General features: G+C 44.1%; 1 protein-coding gene across 2 annotated transcripts; it reads left to right on the top strand.

Moving 5' to 3' along the window:
- The first annotated feature begins 864 nt into the window (after positions 1 to 864).
- LOC138808261 (immunoglobulin iota chain-like) lies at positions 865 to 23,382 on the top strand. 2 transcript variants are annotated; one of them, XM_069994243.1, is made up of 6 exons: positions 865 to 898; positions 2,665 to 2,760; positions 2,853 to 2,973; positions 13,975 to 14,031; positions 20,607 to 20,725; positions 23,054 to 23,382. In XM_069994243.1, the coding sequence occupies exons 2-6, from the start codon at positions 2,715 to 2,717 to the stop codon at positions 23,371 to 23,373; spliced, it is 663 nt and encodes a 220-aa protein (XP_069850344.1). In that variant the 5' UTR covers positions 865 to 898; positions 2,665 to 2,714; the 3' UTR covers positions 23,374 to 23,382. The 2 variants fall into 2 exon arrangements, with proteins under 2 accessions (XP_069850344.1, XP_069850345.1); XM_069994244.1 differs by lacking the exons at positions 13,975 to 14,031; positions 20,607 to 20,725; positions 23,054 to 23,382 and having other exon boundaries at positions 2,853 to 3,350.
- Positions 23,383 to 23,937: the final 555 nt, after the last annotated feature.

The following is a 23,937-nucleotide window of genomic DNA, read 5'->3' as shown; positions in this document are numbered from 1 at the left end:
TTCTTCTTCTTCTTCTTCTTCTTCTTCTTCTTCTTCTTCTTCTTCTTCTTCTTCTTCTTCTTCTTCTTCTTCTTCTTCTTCTTCTTCTTCTTCTTCTTCTTCTTCTTCTTCTTCTTCTTCTTCTTCTTCTTCTTCTTCTTCTTCTTCTTCTTCTTCTTCTTCTTCCTCTTCCTCCTCCTCCTCCTCCTCCTCCTCCTCCTCCTCCTCCTTCTTCTTCTTCTTCTCCTCCTCCTCCTTTTCTTCTTCTTCCTCCTTCTTCTTCCTCTTCTTCTTCCTCCTCCCCCCTCTTCCTCCTCCTCCCACCACCTCCTCCCCCCTCCTCCTCCTTTTCCTCCTCCTCCTCTTCCTCTTCCTCCTGCTCCTCCTCCTCCTCCTGGTCCTCCTCTCTTCATTTCTTTATCTCAGCATTAGAACACCATTGAAATGGGCACTTTCTCCATCTGTGCCAGTCAATTAATTTTTTAAAAAAAATTGTTATTATAAAAGTGCTATACAGGGGGCTGGGAAGGTTGCTCAGTGGTAGAGTGCTTGCCTTGCATGCTTGAGGCCCTGGGTTTGATTCCTCAGCACCACATAAGCAAAAAGAAAAAAAGCCGGAAGTGGCGCTGTGGCTCAAGTGGTAGAGCACTAGCCTTGAGCTGAAGAGCTGAGGGACAGCGCCTAGGCCCAGAGTTCAGGCCCACGATCGGACCCCCCCCCAAAAAAAAGTGATATACAGAAGGGTTACAGTTACATAAGTCAGGTAAAGAGTAAATTTCTTTTTAGTATGTTACCCCTTCACTTGTACTCTTCACAGGAGGATTTAACCTTCAGCTTTCTCTGCCTAACCTTCACAATGAGTCCTATACAGATACTGTGGAGGAGGTCACATTGAAGGTGGTCTGGGTGGAATGAGAAAGTGAGTCAAGGTCAGGAAATGGGCCAGATGGAGCACAGATATAAAAAAAACACAATCAAACAAGGGCTCAAGCCATTCTCAACCTTGCAAAAATTAAACCAACATGCAAGAAAGAGACAGCTCATCAGCCAATCAATGGGTTCCACAAAACAGGGAACAGCCATGTTGGCTTAACCAAGACAGTCAAGGTCCTGTGTTCAAGTCCTAATGCTAGTGTTCACATGTGCGTTTGTGCGTGTGTGCTCCTGCCCACGCAGGCACGCGTGCACACATACACACACAGCCAACCAAACACAAAAGTCCGCTCCTGACCCTATCTGCACACTGCTGTGCCTTGCCTGTCAATTTTGTGAATAACAAAGCCTAAGTTTGATCCATAAATGGTGGTCACTATCAGAGGGCTCATTGAGGTTTTCCTTTTAGTTTTCTGTAGGAGGCACTATCTGTTCAGGGAACGTCATTGCCATGCTTTAAGATGCACTGCTGGTTCCCTTCCCCATGGGTCAATTGTGTTTTTCCTAAAATCTATAGAATCTTCTCCTAAAATCTGTAGGATTTTTTGCTACAAGCTACCTGACCTATATTATTTTGTAATAGCAACCCAAATGGAGGGAAACAATTCTGTATTAGTTTCTAGGGACCCAGAAACAGGTGCCATAGACTGGGTGGCTTAAAGAATGGAAATGAATCAACTCAAAGTGGTGGTGGCCAGAAGTCTAAAATCAAGTCATCAGCATCTAAAGGAATGGTTTGTTCCAGCTTCTCTCTTGGGTTGGAGATGATAGCTGTCCCTTTACATTACTTCTTTTTTCTGTACCTGTCTCTTTCTGAGCCGCAATTCCCACTAGGCCATATAACACTGGATCAAGACCCATAACCTCTCTAGTCTTATTACCTCCTTCAAGGCCCTGTCTCCAAATAGGGAGATCAGAGCATTGGTGATCAGAGGTTCTATATATGAATTTTGGTAGTGGTGATGATACAGTTTAGTCTACAATATGGTCAGTGTGGCTGCTTAGTGGACCCTAAGGGCTGGAAGAGATGGCTCTGATTCTTTAGTGCTTCTTTTTGTTATTGTTGGTTGTAGGGCTTGAACTCAGGACCCCTGGGTGCTGTTCCTGAGCTTTTTTTGCTCAAGGCTAGTGTTCTACCACTTTGAGCCACAGTACTACTACTTCTGGTTTTCTGGTGGTTCATCAGAGATAAGAGTCTCATGGACTTTCCTGCACAGATCTCAGCCTCCTGAGGAGCTAGGATTACAGGCATGACCCACCAAGTGCTTTGTTTTTTTTTGAAGCCCATTGCTCCAGTTTGCTCTAGGAGGGAAAGGAGGCTAGTTAAATGTGCTGCTGGAGTTTGGAGGGGGTAAACATATCACCCTCCTGAGAACCTCCCTCCCCAATTTTCTGTTGTACAAAGCAGGTGTTTTTATTATTCTGAGGGCATGTCCTATTCTCAGTTTGTCAACCACTTCAGTTTCAGAGTCCTTAGGGAGAAGTTGAGGTTACATTCCCTTGGGGACTCCAAGCCTACCAGTAAATTTCTTAGGCTCTGGCCAGTAAGCTTCCAACAGGTGCTTCCTCCCTGGACAAGGACACACACACACACACACACACACACACACACACACACACAGAGCTGCCACCAATCTGTTCCCTGCAACTGAGGCTGCAAACCCAAGGAACTGCAGGGTGCAGTGAGCAGGAACCAGGGCTGCATTGGTCCCTCCTCCCAGAGCAGGAAAGAGAATGCTACCCTTTCTCCAGGGCCACAGGAGCAGTGGCTGTGAAAGGAAGAGTGCTGCAGATCCCATACCATGTCCCTGACTCCCGTCCTACTCATGTTATTGACCCACTGCACAGGTAAGTGAGGGAACTTTTGGGGGGCCCAACATCTCATGCTTCTTTTCTTGCTTTGACTCTCTCTCTCAAGGACCTTGCTTTGGTGTTTCTAGGTGTTGATCCTCAGCTCATGCTGCATCAGCCACCATTTGCCTCTTCTTCCCTTGGAACCACAATCCATCTCACCTGCACCCTGAGCAGCGACTATAACATTGGTGTTTACAGAATATACTGGTACCAGCAGAGGCCAGGACACCCACCACGGTTCTTGCTGCAATATTTCTCACACTCAGACAAGTTCCAGGGCCCTCAAACTCCATCTCGTTTCTCTGGATCCAAAGATGTGTCTAGGAACCGAGCTTATCTGAGCATCTCTGAGCTACAGCCTGAGGACGAGGCTATGTATTATTGTGCTATTGGGACCAAGAGCTTGAAGAGGCAGAATGATATTGAGAGAGAGAGAAGGGATGAAAAGGAGGAGTATGCTGGTTCAGGGTTCCAGACAGCCCAGGATATGCATAGCTTAAACTAAAGGCTGTGGGTCACTCAGAGGCTGATGTGGAGAGAAGGGTGGAACTTAGAGTTGCACAGAGCAGAGGAGATAGGGGCATTCAGCTTCTTGTCATACAGTGTTGTTGTAAAGTGTTGGAATCTGGATTATGGAATTAAAGCTGTTTGTGCCTTCAGAAGATTTTGTTTTTGTTTTTGTCTGTCGTGTGGCTTGAATTTGGGGCCTGGGCACTGTCCCAGAGTTCTTTTGGTCCAGGCTAGCACTTTACCAGTTGGAGTCACTTCCCAGTTTTCTCATTAATTGGAGATGAGTGTCACAGACTTTACTACTTGGGCTGGTCTTGAACTGTGATCCTAGGACCTCAGACTCCTGAGAAGCCAGGATTACAGGCGTGAGCCATCAGTGCCTGGCTTTTTTTTTTTCTTTCTTTTTTCTGAGTTTGGTCTGCCTGGTGTACTATCTCATGGGACGAATCTAAAACACAGGAGAGGCAAACCAGAAATGGTGTGGCTGAGCTTCTACAGACAGCATAGAAAAGTCTTCATTGGTCCTCTAGGAACATGTGTCACATGATAAGCAAAAGGCAGATTGCCTTTGTTGGTACTAGTGACATTGTGGGCTGGATAACTCTTTTTTTTTTTTTTTTTGGGTCTGGTCGTGGGGCCCGAACTCTGGGCCTGGGCGCTGTCCCTCAGCTCTTCAGCTCAAGGCTAGCGCTCTACCACTTGAGCCACAGCGCCACTTCCGGCTTTTTTCTTTTTTCTTATGTGGTGTTGAGGAATTGAACCCAGGGCCTCTGGCATGCAAGGCATGTACTCTACCACTGAGCCACCTTTCCAGCCCCTGGATAACTCTTTGTTGTAGGGCTGTCTGTGTTTTGTAGCATGTGGAACAGAATTCCTGACTTTTGCCCAGCAGAAGTCTGAACACAACAAATGCTTCCCCCATTTGTGATAACCCCAAATGTCTCTAGATATTGTCAAATGTCCCCCACAGTGGTAAAGTCAGTTCTCATAATATATTTTTTGTGTCTTAATAATTCTATTGTTTAATTCATATTTATTTTTGTTTGTATGTATCATAGTCTGATAGTGGGTATAATATATAACTATAACTAATTTTCACGTAATTTTGATTGTGTGTGTGTGTGTGTACACCCAGTTGGGGGCTTGGACTCAGAGTCTGGGCATTGTCTCTTAGCTTTTTTTGTTCAAGGTTAACACCCTAGTACCTGAGCCACAACTCCACTTTTGGCTTTTTGCTGGTTTATGGGAGATAAGAGTCTCTCACAGACTTTCCTGCCTACGCAGGCTTTGAACTTTGATCCTCACATCTCAGCTTCCTGATTAGCTAGAATTACAGGTGTGAGCCAACAACACTAAGCTTGCATCTCAGTTTCCCATCTGGCTTCCTATCTGAACTAACTGCAGATTTAACCTCTATTGATTGCAACCTTATTTTTCCTGGACCCAGCCTTGCCTATACTCTTCCTCTCTCAGTCTTGACTCTCTTCCCTGTTATAAGGCATGTGGGTAAGCTACATCTGTAGTTTCCAATCTTCCAGTGGCTATATTAGAAAAAAATCCAGATATGGTGGCATGTGCCTATAGTACCAGCTAACTTGGGAGGCTGAGGAGGGAGGATTGCTTGAGTCCTTAAGTGAGATCCCTATCTAAAAAATAAAGTATGAATAGGTGAAATAATTTCTCTCTCTTCTTTAACTCTTTTTTTTGTTGTTGTTCACGGGGCTTGAACTCAGGGCCTAGGTGCTGTCCATGAGCTTTTTTGCTCAAGGCTAGCATTCTGCCACTTTGGGCCACAGCACCACTTCTGGTTTCCTGGTAGTTAATTGGAGATAAGAGCCTTATGGATTTTCTAGCCTGGGATGGCTTCAAACCTTGATCCTCAGATCCCAGCTTCCTGAGTAGCTAGGATTACTGGCATGAGACACTGGCACCTGGCAGGCGAAATGATTTGTAATGTTGTATTTTTATCACTAGAATGATAGGATAATTTCTGTGATAAATCAATATAAAAAGGTATGAGGTTGTTTACACCTTATTTTTGGTAGTCTTTGAAATCCAGTATATATTTTATGTTTGTAACTCATCTCAGTTCAGACTAGCTGCACCAAGTAAGCAAAAGTTCCCTATGGCTTGTGAAAATGCAGCACAGACTGAAGGAATAAAATTGAGATTTCTTCTCACTGCAAATCCCTTAGAAGCTGGCTCAGATTCTGTCTTATTTTTTGTATATCCCTTCATGTCCATTTTGCATATCCCTCCATGGCCTTTGTGGCCACAGTAAGCCAATATTACAATGGGTCAAGCACTTGATTTGCTACGTTGTTTCAAAGTTTTGTTCATGCTCAGGGCTCCACAATGATGACAATTCTCCCTCCTTGAGCAAAACTTTCCTGTCCTTTTCATGTAGTTATTCATTTTCTCCACTATACAGTCTGTTTTCCTAGCTAGATTTAGTACCTATCTACTTATCACACAGCTCCATTTTATTTAGTAAGACTGCAAACTTCCAATGGGCAGGATGTGTTTTGTGTATTTGAAATACTAGGTAGTAAGAAGGTTGATTGGATAAATAAGTAAATGGCTCATTGAGTGACTTCTTCAGTTCCAAAGGATCTGCTATCCTGGGATCCAAATAGATGGTGAGGGTTGTTATGATTCCCTAAAGCAGGAGAGAAGGAATCCAGACACATTTATGGCTGGCCACATTCTTTCATTTTGTCTTCGTCTCTCTGTCTTTGCCTGCTTGACTATCCCTTTCACAAACACACACCTTCTGATGCTTGCTAGTGATTAGGGTCAGCAACTAAGAGGGGACATGGAAAAGGCAAGCTTGAAGTAGGCTATTGCAGGGAAGATTTAGGGAAATTCCTGAACTTTAAACATATGGAAGCGATGGAAGAGAAGGTGTCATTCTAGATCATAGGACCTCTGACAAAAACGCAGAACCTAGGTGCTGGTGACTCATGCCTGTAATCCTAGCTACTTGGGAGGCTGAGATCTGAGGATAGAGGTTTGAAGGCAGCATGGGCTGAAAAGTTCCTGTCAGATGCTTATCTCCAATTAACCTTGCAGAAACCAGAAGTAGCGTTGTGGCTCTAAGTGGTAGAGTGTTAGCCTTGAGTAGAAAAGCTTAGGACAAAGCCAAGGCCTTGAGTTCAAGCCCCATGACTGACAAAAAAAAAAAAGAAAAGAAAAAGAAAATTCCCACTCATCCATGCCTGTAATCCCAGCACTGAGGCTGAGGCAGCGGAATGAAGAGTTTGAGGCCAGCCTGGGCTACACAGTGAGCTCAAACAACAACAATAACTCCTCACCCACAGGGACTAGTTGAATAATGAATGCAGAATAACTATTTGATTTCTCCCTCTTATTGACCAACTAGCATAGTAAGGGAATCAATATGTCAACATCATTTAAGTTTAGTTTGCAGGATTATAAGCTCATAAGTATTTAAATTCATTCCAATTATTTTTCATTTTTTTGGACTAGGACAAGACTATTCAAATGTGTGTGTGTGTGTGTGTGTGTGTGTGTGTGTGTGTGTGTGTGTGTATGTGTGTATGTGTGTGTGTGTGTGTGTGCCAGTACTGGAATTTGAATTCAGGACCTTGTCCTCTTTCTTGGCTTTATTGCTCAAGGCTGGCACTCTATCATTGAATTAGACTTCAGCTTCTGGATTTTTGTTGGTCAACTGGATATAAGAATCTTGTGGATTTGTCTGCCAGGGCTAACATTTTTCTTCTTTGGTACCAGTCTTGGTGCTTGAACTCAGAGCCTGGACACTGTCATTGAGCTTTTGTGTTAAAGACTAGCCTTCTGTGACTTGAACCACAGCTCCACTTTTGGCTTGTTGGTAGTTTATTGGCACTAAGAGTGTCACAGACTTTTCTGCCTGGGCTGACTTTGAACCATGATTCTCAGACCTCAACCTCCTGAGCAGTTAGGATTTTACAAGTGTGAGATACCAGTGCTCAGCTTCAAGGCAGGCTTTTATAGCCATAGTCTTTCCCTTTTTCCTCCCATTTCCAACTCCTAGAAGAACTAATTTATTTTCCATGTTTATATTTTTATCACTTCAAGATGTCTTATAAATAAAACCACATAGTATGAGACCTTTTCTGCTCAACATAATTCCTTTTAAGTTGTCACAGTTGTCACCTGTATCAAGCTTCCGTTTCTTTTTATTGCTGCATTTTATTCTATGGTATGCATTATCACAGTTTATTCAACCATTTACTCATTAAAAGACATTTTTAGGGCCAGGCATGGTGGCTCACATTTGTAAATCAGGTACTTGGGAGGCTGAGTCGGAAAGAATCATGGTTTGAGACTATCGAGGCAAAAAATTCATCAGACCCTTATTTCCACCATCAGCTGGCAGGGTGGTATACAGCTACATGGGAAGCATAAATAGGATGATGTGGTCCATTCCTGTTCAGTTAAAAATATGAGATCTAAAATATAACTAAAGCAAAAAAAGACTGGGATATGTGTGGCTCAGCAAGCAAAAGGTCCAGAGTCTCAATTCTAGTATCACTCAAATCTGTCTCTGATGGTTATCAACACTGTACAAAGGAAAGTAATATACATTTAAATATTAAATATAAAGCTGGACTCTGGTGGCTCATGCCTGTTACCTTAGCTACTAAGGAGGCTGAGATCTGATGATTGTGGTTCAAAACCAGCTCAGGCAGAGAAGTCTTTGTGAGAGTCTTATTTCCAATTAACAACTAGAAAACAGGAAGTGGAGCTGTGGCTCAATGGTAAAGCACTGGCCTTGAAATAAAGAGCTCAGAGATAAGCACTGAAGGCCTGAGTTCAAGCCGATGAGTGACTACTGCTACTACTACTACTACTACTACTACTACTATATCTATATATAAAGGAAAAATATGCTTTTAAATAAAGCATAACAGGAAGATGTTTCAAATTAGGATACTTCATAGAAGATACTGTTTAATCTAGGATTTCAAGAAAGATGGCTGAGGATATAATCGGAAAGAAAAAGAGTAGTTGCAAAAACAAATTAGAAATACATGAATCTAGCTTCATTAGGAACTAGGTGTTTATAAACTGAAAAATTACAAATTTGACCTCTGGTCTTGTTTAATCTTCTTTTTTTTTTTTTTTGGTGGTTCTAGGATTTGACCTCTGTAGCTGTGCTTACTCCATTTTCTTGCTCAGCAGGTATCCTACCTCTTGAACAAAGCTTCCATCCTGCCTTTTGCTGGTTAATTTGGAGATGGAGTTTCTCTGACTTTTCTGCCCATCCTGATTTAAAACTATGGTCCTCTACACCTCAGCCTCCTGAGTAGCTAGGGTTGCAGGTCAGAGCCTGAAAGGGCTTCTTTTAGCTTAACTGTATAATATTCTATTTGGAACTTAATATAGCTGTGCTTTAAAGGGCAGTTAGTGTCACTTTATAAACTCCCTTTAATCTATTCTTGGGTCTCAGTTGAAATGTCATTTCCCCAGAGAGGCTTTTTCCAGTCACTTAATGTGAAACACATGCCTTGTTGTTTTCCATTTTGGTGTTTCCTTCACAGCCCTTGTAACAATTTATTATTCTTTTTCTTATGCCAGTTCTGGGATTTGAACTTAGGGCCTGGGCTAGCTTTTCTGCTCAACGTTGGCACTCTACCACATGAGCCACAGCTCTACTTCCTCTACTTGGTGATTCATTGGCAATAAGAGTCAGCATGAACTTTCCTCCTCAGGCTGGCTTTGAACTGCAATCGTCAAATCTCAGTTTCCTGAGTAGCTAGGATTACAGGAGTGAGCTACTGGCACCTATACCTTTTCACAATTTTTTTCTTTTGTCGGTCATGGAGCTTGAACTCTGGGCCTGGGCACTGTCCCTCAGCTCTTCAGCTCAAGGCTAGTGCTCTACCACTGGAGCCACAGCGCCACATCTGGCCTTTTCTGAGGAATTGAACCCAGGGCCTCATGAATCAAGGCAAGTACTCTACCACTGAGCCACCTTCCTAGCCTCCCTTTTCACAATTTTTAAAAGGCGTATTTGTGACCTTTCACTTATCTTTCTTAGATTATTAGCTGTCTATAGTCAGAATATTTTTTTCTGACTTAAACATTGAACACTGTACAAATTAAGAATATTTTTATCTTTTAAAAATATTACTGTGGGAAGTGGTGCTGTAGCTCAAGTGGTAGAGCGCTCGCCTTGAGCTATAGAGCTGAGGGACAGCACCCAGGCCCAGAGTTCAAGCCCCACAACCGACAAAAAAAAAAAAAAGAAAAGAAAAGAAAAGTTAAAACTGTTGAATGTTTAGAATTGTTGTCTTTAAGGAGTACTGAGAGGGAAGGGGAATCAAAGGAGGAGGCAACAATGCTTGATAAGAAATGTACTCATTACCCTGTCCATGTAATTGTAACCCCTCTGTACGGTATTTTCACAACAACAACAACAAAAAAATATTACTGTGCTCATCAAAGTGACTGGCATTCAGTGTGTATCTGTTGGAAAGGAATTAAACACTATTCCTTTTTGATAAAGGGGTACTGTCCTTGACTTTGCAGACACTGTCCCTGACCTTTTTTTGCTCAAGACTGGCACAGTTTTTGAGCTACAGTTCCACTTCTGGTTTTCTGATGGTTAAATAAAGATAAGTATCTCACAGACTGTCCTGCCTGGGCTGGCTTTCAACTATGATCCTTGGATTTCAGCCCCCTGAACAGCTAGGATTACAGGTATGAGCCACTTGTGCTTGGTGGAAGACGGTTTTTCGTATCCAAGTGTGCTAGTGGCTCTGTTCTCTTGTGGTGGCCTCTGAGCAGGCAGTTCTACTGAAGACACACCTAAATCAGAACCTTCCATCTCTATATCTATATCTTTCAAATGAATCTATGAGTTTCCAGAGTTTATAATCCCAGGCAGAAGCACGGGGGACCTGTGTGATTGTTCTATGAGGAACTGGACTGATGGAAGTGGAGAGGGGAGAAAAGAGAGATGAGGCTGAAGGGCACAGAAGTTATTGTAAGGCTTTTGCTTTGTTCTAAGTGCATGGAGAGATTGCCTCAAAGTCTTGTTTTTGCTCCTGATGCTCTCATGCCATTTATTTTATTTTATACTTTTTGGAACTGCTGAAGTTTGAACACAAGGCCTCTTATATACTAGGCAAGCTGCCTACCACTGAGCTACATTCCAAGACTTTTTTTTTGTGCTGGCTATTTTTGAGCACAGAACTCACTTCATGCCCAAACATATGCCAGGACTGCAAACACCTGTTTTAGGCTCCTGTCTTAGCTGGGACGACAGGCATACACTACAATGTCAGCTTCTTCCTTTGAGATGGATTCTTGTAGATTCTTCTGCCAAGTAAGGCCTGGAACTATGATACTGCCCATCTCAGCCTCCCACATAGCTTGGGATAATAAGCACTGTGCTCAGCTATCAATTGAGAAGGTCTTTCATGAATTTCCCTGCTAGAGCTGGCCTTAAGCCACGATCCTCCATTCATAGCCTCCAGAGAGCCAGGATTATAAACATGAGCCACCATGTCCAGTTTATTCATATTACCTTTAAAATTAAGATTGAGTTCTGGTTGAAAGCAATATCTGTGAACCTGGGAGAGAATTTCCTAGAGTACAGTGTCAGTTTGTTTTCTGTTGCTAGAATAATATGCCAGAGGCTAAGAACATTAAAAAAAAAAAGAGCTTTATTTGGAGCACGATTCTGGTGATTGGAAAGTCCAAATAACATGGTTCTGGCATCCTGGTCATAGCATGGCAAAGAAACAGAAAGGACACGCAAATAGGGCCAAGTAACTAAACTAGAGACCAAGCTTCTAGTATCTGAACCTTTGGGAAACAAACTACATACACATGCTAGGAAGTGGGCAACAAGGAGAAATACACACACACACACACACACACTCACACACACACACACATACACACACAGCTGAACCCCCTCCCACCTGTGCATGTATGCAACATCTATGTGTGTCACAGAGGTTTCTGAGATCTCTCTCTCTCTGTACACACACACAGACACACACAGACACACACAGACACAGACACACACAGACACAGACACACACACACACACACACACACACACACACACACACACACACACACACACACACACACACACACACACACACACACACACACACACACACACCCCTAGGCCTGAACTCAGAGCCTACATGTTATCTTGCTTTTTTTTTTTGGCTCAAGACTGGCACTCTATCACTTAAGCTACAGCTCCATTTCTGGTTTTTTAGTGATTATTGGAGATAAGATTATCTTGGAGCCAGGTGCTGGTGGCTCAAGCCTGTAATCCTAGCTACTCAGGAGGCTGAGATCTGAGGATCGCGGTTCAAAGCCAGCCCGGGCAGGAGAGACCGTGAGACTCCTATCTCCAATGAACCACCAGAAAACCGGAAGTGGCGCTGTAGCTCAAGTGGTACAGTGCTCGCCTTGAGCTGAAGAGCTGAAGGACAGTGCCCAGGCCCAGAGTTCAAGCCCCACGACCGACAAAAAAAAAAAAAAGATTATCATGGACTTTTCTGCTCAGGCTGGCTTTGAATCACAGTCTTGAGCCACTGGTGCCCTGCCCTAACATTAACTCTTTTTAAGATCTCTGAGTCTTGGGGATAGTCTTCTTTAGCACATGTAACACAGGTGTCTCTTCATAGGCTTTCTTTTAGGTGTTGTGCTTTTATTCTTCCCAAGCTAAATTCTGTTTTTACTGTGGTCAGTCACTGCCAAGTGGGCCATGGTTTGTGTTTCTCTTCTTCTTAGTGATGTTGACAGGGTAGAGATGTTGAAAGGGTAGGTGGAGAGAGCTGGTCAGCTAGGAGTCTGGTCCCACTGACTATCTGCCTAGATCACTGTGGGTCCTGTGGAGCTACCCCTATGGGCCCACTTGCTCTCTGCTGTGTGTGTGTGTGTGTGTGTGTGTGTGTGTGTGTGTGTGTGTGTATCCTGCATGAAATATTTCAGAGAATGTAAACCCTTTATTGTTTGTAGCCTTGCCCATTTCCCCTGTACCATGAGTTTGACCAGAATATAATGTCTGGTCCTCAGTTCCTCAGTCAGTGTGGCACACAGGAATCCTAGCAGAGCTGCATCAGGCTGTGGGGTGTGAGCTCATCATGAATGGCCCCTGTGATCTTCCTGGATAACAAGAAGTCTATTTCAGTATCTTGTGATCATGGTTAAAGAGCACACAAAGGGATGTCTGGGATAGCCTGTGAATCTATACGCCACTTGGGAGAAAATTACTGGCCTCTGGATAAGAACTGTGAAGAGCACTGGAGCTCTGTGGTGTAGTATGGAGCCTCTAGTTGATTATGTGTACCTGAAAACTGCTAAGGCAATGGACCTTAAATATTCTCACTCCAGAAAAAAAAACAACAACCAGAAACATAGGTCCCATGGTTTCCCTTATTTGCAATATCTAGTATATGTCTGAGTCAAGCAGAAAAGGTCAGATAAGGTGATGTTAGGGAAATGAACCCTAAGATATGTATTCAAATGTTTTTTTTCTTTCATGTGATTGTTTCTAACACATTTATAAGATTATTTCTTTGTTGCTTTGTATGTCCCTCCCCTACAGTATAACCCCTGCTTTCACTGTATTTGATATCGGTATAATTTGTGGAGGGGAAGGGGAAAAGCAAATCATTTAAATAGGGATACAGGTGGACCCATTGCAACAATGAGACGTACAAGTCGTTATGTCGAAAACGAACTTTACAACTTTGGTGCGGGGGGGGGGGGAAGAGGGGAGGATTGGGTGGGGGGGTTGGGGGAGGATGGGAAGGGATGGGAAGGGGAAACAAAGGAGGAGGCTACAATGCTTGATAAGAAATGTACTCATGGGCTGGGATGTAGCTCAGTGGCAAAGCGCTTGCCTAGCAAGTGCAACGTCCTGGGTTTGATCCCCAGTACCAAAAAAGAAAAGACAAAAAAAATACAGTTAAAAAAATGTACTCACTATCTTGCCCATGTAATTGTAACCCCTCTGTACAGTATTTTCACAATAAAAAAAACAACAACCAGGTGAGATGGAAAATATAGTATTTGCTCAGATCATTTCACAATGTTCACACAGTGCCAACAGAAAAATATTATGTTGTATAGCATGAATGATTTTTTTTTATCTTATTTACTTTTTTTTTTTTTGTCAACTGTGGGGATTGAACACAGGGTCTGGGTGCTGTCCCTGAGCTCTTTTGCTCAAGGCTAGTGCTCTACCACTTTGAGTCACAGTGCCACTTCCAGTTTGCTAGTAGTTAATTGGAGATGAGTCTCACAGACTTTCTGGCCTGGCCTGGCTTTGGACTGTGATCCTCAGATCTCAGACTCCTGAGTAGCTAGGATTACAGGTGCGAGCCACCAGCGCCCTTTGTGTGTGTGTGTGTGTGTGTGTGTGTGTGTGTGTGTGTGTGTGTGTGTGTGTGTGTGTGTTGGGGTCTCAATCTGGCCTGAAATTCACGGTCTTGCTACCTTTGTTTCCTGCACGTTGGGGTGACAGAGATATGCCACCACACATAGATAATGTTTGCCAATTATACCTTTGGGAGATGTGTGTCTGTGTATGGGATCTGAGATCAGTGAGATGGATGATGAATGTGGGGCATTGAACACCATTTTTTTGTTATTTTATCCTTTCTGCTTTCCTTCTTGCTAAAGTTCCTCCCTTTCTTCCTTGTGCCCTTCCCCCAGCTCAAGCCCTCAGAGACTCCTGTTCCAGGACCCAGAGATATGCTTCACAGATCCAAGGTATCGTTTGGGAACCAGGCCTGAGAGTGAGTCAGGTGTGGCCCCCTCACGCCCCAGGGGTAGGGACCAGGCATGCAGCTGTTGAATCAGACAGTTGAACTCAGCTCTGACCACAGCCGGGCAGTTGGCAAATGCCCCTCTGGGAGAGATGGCTATGCATCATAGAGATCACAGAGGGGCAGGGCTTGGGGGCAGGGATCAAACATGATCCACACAGCCTCATTTGCATTGGAAAAGCTGCTGCCTGCACAAAGAGTAGGGTCCTTCTCTCCAGGAAGCCATCACAAGTGAGGCTCAAGAAACCTTTGATCTTAAGGGAAGATGAAATCTGGGACGGGCCATATTTCTCATGGCCCAGGCCCTGCTTCCTGGCAGTGTGGGGTTGTTCTGGGTCTGTTGCTTCTGGCTCTGGCCCTGGGCACCCAGGGTCTGCTATTTCCAAGAGCAGCACCCCAGAATAGGGCCGTGGATCTTAGTGTCCGGGCAAGAAGCAGCTGGTCCAGACTTTGGAGCCTGTGGGGCAGGTAAAGGACTGGCTTGTGGGAAGATTTGGGTGGGTGGGTGGGTGGGACCCGGGCTAAAGGCAGGAACTAGTGACTGAAGGGAAAGGTAGTAATGATGGTGAGAGGTGAGAAGGAGCAATTTGAGAGGAAAAGTCTAGGAAAGTGCTGGCTTACAGTACTTCTATTTTTTTTTTTGTTCTTAGTATATATTTTTTATTGTAAAGATACTGTACAGAAGGGTTACAATTACATGAGCAAGGTAATGAGCCTATTTCCTATCGAGCCTTGTTACACCCTCCTTTATTTTTCCTCTACCATCTCTTTCCTCCCCACCTCCCCAACTCTTCCCCCACCTCTGTAAAGTTGTAAAGTTCATTGTCAACATAGTGTCTTGTACATCTCATTGTTACAATGGGTCATCCTGTATCCTTATTCTAGTATTTTGTTATTTCCCTTCCCCTCCCCAAATTAGAAAAATGAATATACAAGATGCAGGACACTGGAATCAAATACAGTGACAACAGGGGTTGTAACATGGGGGAAGAACATACAAAGAAACAAAAATCACATAGTACATTATAAATACAATAACAAGAACAGCAACAAAATAAAACCTCTTGTGTCCCTATCTTGGGATTCATTTCAGTGCTTCTATTTTGATTATTATGGACGTTTGCATTACTATTATTGTTATTAATATTAATATTGGGATTGGGACCTAAACTCAGGGCCTTATGCTCTGTCTTTCTAAATCATGGCTGGTGCTCTACCATTTGAGCCATGTCTATCTTTTTGCTGGTTAATTGGAGTTGGAATTTTGTGGGCTTTTCTGCCCAGACTGGCTTCAGACTTAATGTTCTATATTTCAGCCTGCTGAGTAGCTAGGATTATAGATGTGAGCCACTATTTCCCACATGCATTACAACAACAACTACTACTACTACTATTTTTTTTGTCAGTCTCTACCACTTTGAGCTAAAGCTGCACTTCTGATTTTCTGGTGGTTAATTGTAGCTCATGGACTTTCCTTCCCAGGCTGGCTGCCATCCTCAGGTCTGAGCCTCCTGAGTAGCTAGGATTACAGGTGTGTGCCTGTTGTATTGAAATATTGTATACCTTGATTCACAAATTTTCTGGCTCCCCTTAAATTAGCTAAAAATCTAGCTTAAAGCCAGTGATGCACAAACCTCCTGTTAGTCCCTGGGTAGTACAGAAATGGAGGCCCTGGAAGAGAGCTTTCAGGCAGTGGATAGTCGTTGCTGTCCAGACAAGCTGCTTTATGGATGGTGGGAGTGTAATTTCCTCTTCTCTGTATGCAGTGGAGAGTCCAAAGACAAAGCCCTGAAAATCTGCTACAGGTGCACAGGTAGACTCTTCCTCTTACTGGTCACACAAGGCAGACCCTACGGCCATCTGGTTTACAGACTGGAATAATAACGCTAAGGCCACCTAGCCCATGGATCCAGCCCTCAAGGCCCAAGTTTCATGTTCTCCAGTTCTCCCCATATCCCTCATCTCCAAAGTAGAGTGGACAAGTCCACTACTTTGAGGCATTCTGCTTAGTAAGGGCCTTTGCCTCCTGGCAACCACCTGGGGATTGTTGGGGTGACCATAGTAAGGCCCCAGATTCTACTGTAGGGGCAGCTCCACCATGGAGGCTGAGTCAGCACCTCTGCTTGTTGGGTTGCTGGGCTAGGAGTTTCTACCAGAATGAGAGTGTCTAGGGAGTCCAATTCCCAAAGACACAAGACTTACACCAAATCAACACCTCAGGAAGAGAAGATAGGCCGAGCTGACGGTCACATTCAGTGTAAAATTTGTGAAATTTGTCCAGAAAGAGGTTCTGCAGGTCCAGAACTCTCAGGAAGGTTTGGTGGTTAGGGCTGGAGACAGTGGGCCCTGGGATCAAGATGTGGTAAGAGATGCTGCAGCCAAGAAGGTCAAATTTCACCTGTGTATTCTTGGGGAAAGAAGATAGGACTTAACTTGAATAGGTGGGGAGGGACAAGAATCTAGAGCTAGGGAGACTCTAGGGGTGTGTTGGGGTGACTCAGGCAGATATGGGGATAAACTTGGGGAGGAGGGCAATAGGAGAGGGAGGAGCAAGGACCAGCCTTGACTTTTTTCTTTCTTTTTTCTTTTTTCTGGTTGTTCTGGGTTGGAAATCAGGGCCTGTGCTTGCGAGGTAGGTGCTCTACCACTGACCCATGCTTCTAGCCTTTTCTGTACTGGTTATTTTTGAGATAAGTTCTCACTTCCTGTCCAGGCATGTACCTGGACTGAGATCTACCTACTTTAGGCATTCTGTAGTAGCTAGAATGAAAGGTGCATGCTACCATAACCAGCAATGTGTTCAGAAGGGGTCTAAGAGCTGGGCACTAGTGCCTAATGCCTAGCTATCTGAGATGTTGAGATAGAGAAGATTGTACTTTAAAGCCACACATCAAGTTTTGTGAGATCCCTTTTCAATGCAGAGCAGAGCTGCACACAATGGCAGGTAGCTATTTTCCTACCTATAACCTGAGGCCTAATATATATAGACAGACTGTGGCCCAGACCTATGCTTAAGGCAAAAAGTCTAAAAAATAACTAGTGCAGGAAAGGGCTGGGAGAGGTATGTCTCCACAGTAGAGTGCCTGTCTTGCAAGCCTGAAGTCCTGAGTTCAGATCCTGACATCTAAAAAAAAAAAAGAAGGGAGAAGGAGTCTTGTGAGCTTTCTTGCTCAAGGCTAGCCTTGAATTGTGATTCTCTCTCTCTATCAGCCTTCCAGGTGTCTATGATTATAAATGTGAGCCACTGGTGCCCAGGTTGGCCCTGGCTTTTTTGATGAACATTTAAGAAAAGGCTATAATTGTATCAGTGGGGTTTATATTTTAAGCAAAATTATTCTGGAAAGAAGGGTTAGGTTCCTCAAAGATGTACTTTACTGATTTGTTTATTAACATCTTACTGAGATTAGGCCTGGATATGATGAGAGGGTGGGCCTGACTAGTTGTGGGAATAACCCTGTGGCTCATTGGAGAAACAATAGACAGAGAAGCCCAGTAGTGGTGGCTCACACCTGAGGATCATGGTTTGAAGCCGGTCTGGGCAGGAAAGTCTGTGAGACTCTTATCTCCAATTAACCACCAAAAGCCAGAAGTAGGGGTATGGATCAACTGGTAGAGAGCCAGACTTGAGTGATAAAGCTAAGGGTTGTTGAATGCCCAGGCCCTGAGTTCAAGTCCTAGTACCAGAAAAAGAAAAAGAAAGTAAAAGAAAAAGACAAAAGCTAGAGACCAAAAGAGAGATGGGATGTTTTCTCTGGTGTTCTGGCTTTTGCCCTGAGGTTGTCCTGAAGATTTGTTTATTAATTTAAAAATATTTTGGTTGGGCTTATTATTTTTATAGTTATTATTTTTATATTCATTTCTCCACATTTTTGACCATACTGGCGACTTTCAGAATTGGATTTTATGTTTTGGAGAAATTAGTGCCACCAATCTTTGAGGTCAGATTTGAAGGCCAGGTGGAAAAGGTAGGAACATCCAGAAATGTAAAACAATAGGAGGAAAACAAACTCTAGTATGTCCCTGGTGTGTCACTGCAGTGAAATAAAGATTTAAAAAATAAATTCTAATATATCTTAATAAGCATTTTTCTTTTTTTAATTTTTAATTTTAATTTTAATTTTTTTGTGAACATACTGTACAGAGGGGTTACAATTACATGGGCAAGATAATGAGTACATTTTCTTAATAAGCATTTTTCTATTGCTGTTTTACTCCATATGAGCTCTACTTTTTGCTATTATAAAGAAAAGTAGTATATACTACTGCAGTAAAATTATTAAATATAGATGATTTTCTATAGTCAGCTACCCTAGTCTTGGCATTTGCCTTTATGGTTTCTTTACGACTTTCTACTGTGTGTGTGTGTGTGTGTGTGTGTGTGTGTGTGTGTGTGTGTGTGTGTGTGTATGTGTGTGCTGGTACTGGGGCTTGAACCCAGAGTCTAGGCACTATCCGTTAGCTTCTCTCAAAAGTGGCACTCGACCAATGCGTGATCTCTGGGGATTGGCTTTTAAATTTTTATTATTTTTATTTTTGTCAGCTGTGGGGCTTGAACACAGGGCCTGGGCTCTGACCCTGAGCACTTTTGCTCAAGATTAGTGCTCTACCACTTTGAGCCACAGCTCCACAGCTGGTTTTAACGTGATTAACTGGAGATAAGAGTCTCATGGGGATTTTTCTGCCCAGGCTGGTTTTGAACTGATCCTCAGATCTCAGCCCCCAGTTAGGATTACAGGTGTGAGCCACTGGCACCTGGCTTAGCATTTCATTTATGAGTTTTGTCATTCATTTGGCCATTCCTCAGCTGAGGAATAGTTGAGTTGTTTCTAGTTTGGGGTAAAGATGAATAAAGCTTTTATAAACATTTTCATACAAACTTTTGTTTGAACTTCAGTTTTCATTCCCATTGGATAAGGACTTAGGGGTAGAATTTACTTTATATATTCTTTTTTCTCATTAAAAATTGTCTTTAGCCATGCGTGTCCATGGCTCACTCCTGTAATCCTAGCTACTCAGGAGGCTGAGATCTGAGGATCATGGTTCAAAGCAAGCCCAGGCAAGAATGTCCATGAGACTCTTATCTCCAATAAACTACCAGCAAACCAGAAGTGGCACTGTGGCTCAAGTGGTAGAGTGCTAGCCTTGAGCTGAAGAGCTAAGGGACAGCACCCAGTCTAGAGTTCAAGCCCCATGACAGCCCCCCACCCAAAAAAATCTTTAAATAGTTGCACAAAGGGTTTTCAACCCAACAAATCAGTTTATAAATCCAATGCATCTTGATCAACATCAATGGTTATTTAGATGCAGACTGCAATGACAGAGATGTGGTTCCAGTGTGGGAGGGGCAATGACTAAAGTCTACAATGACTCCATGTTTCCAGCTTGAAAGTGAGCAAGAACACTCATGGCCATTGTTGTGATGAAGACAGAGCTGAGTTGGAGGCAAGGCATCTGGATATGTTAAATTTAAATTTCCTATTGGACATCCGGCTGTTGATGGTCAAGAGGCAATTTCGGTGGAGCTGAGGAGGTGCTTTTCAGTGGTGATAGATTGGTGCCTTATTATACAGTCAAGTTATGGAAATGAATGTTGTGGGAAGATGATAAGGAAGGAGGATCTAGAGATGGTCTGGGGACCATCAGCCAGGCATGGGCCAAGGAGTAAAAGAGGAGTGTGAGTGCTCTGAGATACCTTGGAGAAGAGAACCACTGGGAAAAAGGGTGAACTTAACATTACATCAAGTACAGAAACAGCAAGTGCAACAAGAACTGAGGAAGGAGCTTGGACTGACCATGGTGAGGGGTTTGTGCACTTTGATCTGAGAGGAGTTAGAGGGATATAAAGATAAGAACCAAAGGGACTCTGAACTGTCCTAACCATGAGAAAGAAAGCCTTGTGAAAACAAGATGGACAGGTGGATGAAAGGGCAGATGAATAGATGAATGGCAAATGGACAGAGGATGGACAAATGGATACAGATGGGTAGACAGATGAATGAATGATGGGTAGGTGGATGGGTGAATAGCTGGATGAAGAAATGGTACTTATAAGGATGGAGGGTCAAACAGATGGAGAGACAGATGAATGGTGGATAGATGGAGTTATGCATAGTGGTCTGAAAGATCAGAGAAGGTCTCATGAGTATCATGGGACTGAGCTGCACCTCCTTGAACAGAAACAAATATAGAGGAGTCTCCATCTAGGAGCACCTTAAGTCTGAAATACCCCAGTGTTCCTGGGGCCATGGAGGAAACCAGTCTGTCTAGACCACGGAAAACTTTGAGAAGGACATTCAGAAGCCCTAAAATGAGCCAGCTCAGGACTCCCTGCCACCTCACAGCCACCTGAGAAGACACTCAGAGATTTTCTGAGCATCAGATGGCACAAGTGGGGAGGGAGAGGCATGGTGGGGGGGCTTGCCTGCTACCAAGGGACAGATTTCCGAGAGGCTCTCTGCCCACTTACCATTCACTCAGGACACAGTATACCCACCACAGCTTTGTGCCTGTGTTCAACAGGTTCCCACTCCATCCTAGCCCCCCAGGGGCAGGCACCAGGTGCTGGACCGATGGATTTTGGTCTTCGCCTCAGTCACCAGAGCCTGTTTTTGGCAGTGGAACCCAGCTTACTGTCCTAGGTAAGTGTCTCTCATGACCTTTTCCAGCCTGTCCCTCCCACTTGTTATCTGTTTTTCTCTCTTTTATTTTTGTTAGTGATGGGGCTTGAACTTGGGGTCTTGGAACTCTCCCTGAGCTGTTTTTGCTCAAGGCTAGCTACCATTCTACCACCTTGAGCCATAGTACTACTTCTGGTTTTCTGATAGTCAATTGCAGATAAGAGTCTCATGGACTTTCCTGCATGATCCTTGGATCTCAGCCTCCTGAGTAGCTAGGATTCATGCCCAGCCAATTTTTCTCTTTTTTGGGGGGGGGCGGGGGAGCTTATTTTCCTTTGTTAGCCTTTAGGACTGACTCTTTTCTTTCTTTTAGTCTGAAGGAGGTGGGTGGTCTTCTGTAATCTACAGGAAGGTCCTTATCAGCATGAAGATCTACCTGCAGATTCCTGTGCCTATACCTGACCTTGTCCCAGAGCCCAAGCTGAAGGTTGGCCAAGGATCAAAGCTTCTTCCCTTATGAGATAGAATGGGGACCAGGAGCTGTCTGATGAGTAGGACTGAGCCTTAGAGATAGTCCATAAGCCACAGAATCTGGACTTAGGGATCAGAAGTCCATCCAGGCTAGGAAGGCCACAAATGAGGCACAGAGGACACTGATGAAGCTGTGACTTCCACCTCAGGAGATTAAAAAATTCATCCCAAGTAGAGATCAACAGAGGCAGAGAGAAGGATCTGGCTCATTCTAGGCTACAACTTTCAGATAATCTCTTGGGCCCTGAGGACACAGGAATACAGATAACTCAAACTGGGCAAAGTGATCAGAGTCTGGCCTTCTGAGGATGGTCACTCTTTTGTCTCTGAATCATGGGGCTCTGTGGCACTTGTCTGTTCATGAGCTTCCCACTTCCTCCTAGGGCACATTAGATTTAGGAATGGAGGAATGAGACTGCAAATGGAGGTGGTATTCAGAGGCTTCCATGTAAAATCAGAAATCAGAAATCAGCAACAGCCAGGCCCTAGTGGCTCATGCCTGCAATCCTAGCTACTTATGAGACTGAGACCTGAGAACTGAGGTTCAAAGTTAGCCTGGGCAGGAAAGTCTGTGAGACTCTTATCTCCAATTAACCACCAGCACTATGGCTCAAAGTGGTAGAACATTCGTGTTGAACAGAAGAGCTCAGAGATAGTGCCCACGCCTTGAGTTGAAGCCCCTCAGCCTCAAACAAACAAACAAACAAACAAACCAGCAATAATCAGGATCTACTGAGGTAAGCAGAGGGCTGCCTTTCCCTGCAGCCCCAAGAACATAGCCAAGGCAGAATCTTATGATCAGACCAATGGGACTAGGGGAACAGAAGAACATTGAAGGGGTCCTTCCTTGTCTGGGGAGAACTCATGACCAGGAGAGCTAAGAAGATGGGTGGAATTTCCTGTACCCTGGGCACAGATTCAAGGTATTCCCACATCCACCAGGATCTTCCTACCAGGCTGAGAAGAAAACCTTAATTAGCAGAGAAGACTCTGAACACCGGAAGAATAAACTTAGACTTACATTTATGCTCAGAAGGTTAGGGCCAGATTCTAAACTCAGACTTCAGAGATCAGGGAGGAAGAAGCATTAGTAGCCCTAGTGATATTGGGGAAACTGAGGCTGCAAGGGGTGAGACTAGACTAGGTTTCTGGGGTGAGCTTAGGGAAAGATTCTAGGATGGTCTAGAATTGTCTCGCATGGTGGGAAAAGAGGGTCTTTAGATGGACAAGGTGGCTACAATGAATGTTCACAATGAGTTTAGATGGAGGCTGGTCTTCCACCTCCTGGCTCTCTTTCTCCCTTTTGCTTTTTTTTTGTTAGTCATGGGACTTGAGCTCAGGGCCTGGGTGATGTCCCAGAGCTCTTTTGCTCAAAGGCTAGCACTCTATTCCTTTGAGCCACAGCACCACTTCTGGTTTTCTGGTGGTTAATTGGAGATAAGAGCCACATAGGCTTTCTTGCCCAGGCCAGCTTTGAACCATGATCCTCATATCTCAGTCTCCTGAGGAGCTAGGATTTCAGGTGTGAGCCACTGGCACCAGGATCCTGGCTCTCTCTTTTTTTTTTTTTGGGTCCAGTCGTGGGGCCTGAACTCTGGGCCTGAGTGCTGTCCCTCAGCTCTTCAGCTCAAGGCTAGCACTCTACCACTTGAGCCACAGCGCCACTTCCGGCTTTTTTCTTTTTGCTTATGTGGTGCTGAGGAATCGAACTCAGGGCCTCAGGCATGCAAGGCAAGCGCTCTACCACTGAGCCACCTTCCCAGCCCCAGGATCCTGGCTCTCTTATGACAACTCTTGGCCTCTCCTCTTTCCATATAGGTCAGCCCAAGGCTTCCCCCTTGGTCACACTGTTCCCACCATCCCCTGTGGAGCTACAGGCCAACAAGGCTACCCTAGCCTGTCTGATGAATGACTTCTACCCACGCACTGTGATGGTGGCTTGGAAGGAAGATGATATCATCATCACTGAGGGTGTAGAGACCACCCAATCCTCCAAACAAAGCAACAACAAGTACATGGCCAGTAGCTACCTGATGCTGACACCTGACAAGTGGAAATCTGGGAGCAGGTATACTTGCCATGTCACACATGAAGGGAGAACTATAGAGAAGAGTGTGTCCCATGTAGAATGTTCCTAAGTTGAAGAATCTCATGCCCTTGAAGGGCTGAAGCTGAAGGATTCAGCATGATCCTTTTTGTCTTCTAGTCCTACTTGTACCCAATAAATCATTTTTTAAAAGAAAGATCCTACTCTATCTCATTGTTTTTGTTGGTGGTTGTGGGGCTTGAACTCAGGGCCTGGGCACTATTCCTGAACCCTTTTGATCAAGGCTAGTGCTCTACCACTTTGAGCCACAGTGCCACTTCTGGTTTTCTAGTGGTTAATTGGAGATAAGAATCTCAAACTTTCCTGTCTGGGCTGGCTTTGAATTGTGTTCCTCAGATCTCAACCTCCTTAGGAGCTGGGATTATATGTGAGACACCAGCACCTGGCTCTCATTGGTTTATTAACTTCAAGTTTCATTTACAATTCCTAGTGGTTTCAGGGTGGGGTGGGATAATCCTGGTGGGTGTAAGCCTGGTGGAAAAGTAGCCCAGGAGAGAAGCTCACAGTCTGGGTGTAGGCTGGGAAATAGTCTAGTAACCTGGACATCAACTTCCTTTCTCTCCTTCCTCTTCTTCCTCCTTCCAGCACAGGGTTT

Source organism: Dipodomys merriami, unplaced genomic scaffold (assembly GCF_024711535.1).
Source record: "Dipodomys merriami isolate MVZ:Mamm:240054 unplaced genomic scaffold, mDipMer1.0.p SCAF_45, whole genome shotgun sequence".
NCBI classification, from domain to species: domain Eukaryota; kingdom Metazoa; phylum Chordata; class Mammalia; order Rodentia; family Heteromyidae; genus Dipodomys; species Dipodomys merriami.
This window is presented reverse-complemented; position numbering and strand designations above follow the sequence as displayed.

What these genes read in the sequence shown, in the direction of transcription:
- LOC138808261 (XM_069994243.1), top strand. Translation starts at nt 2,715, where the DNA reads ATGTCCCTGACTCCCGTCCTACTCATGTTATTGACCCACTGCACAG. An exon ending in GTTATTGACCCACTGCACAG is followed by an intron (nt 2,761 to 2,852) that starts GTAAGTGAGGGA and finishes TGGTGTTTCTAG; the next exon opens with GTGTTGATCCTCAGCTCATG. An exon ending in AACCCAGCTTACTGTCCTAG is followed by an intron (nt 20,726 to 23,053) that starts GTAAGTGTCTCT and finishes CTTTCCATATAG; the next exon opens with GTCAGCCCAAGGCTTCCCCC.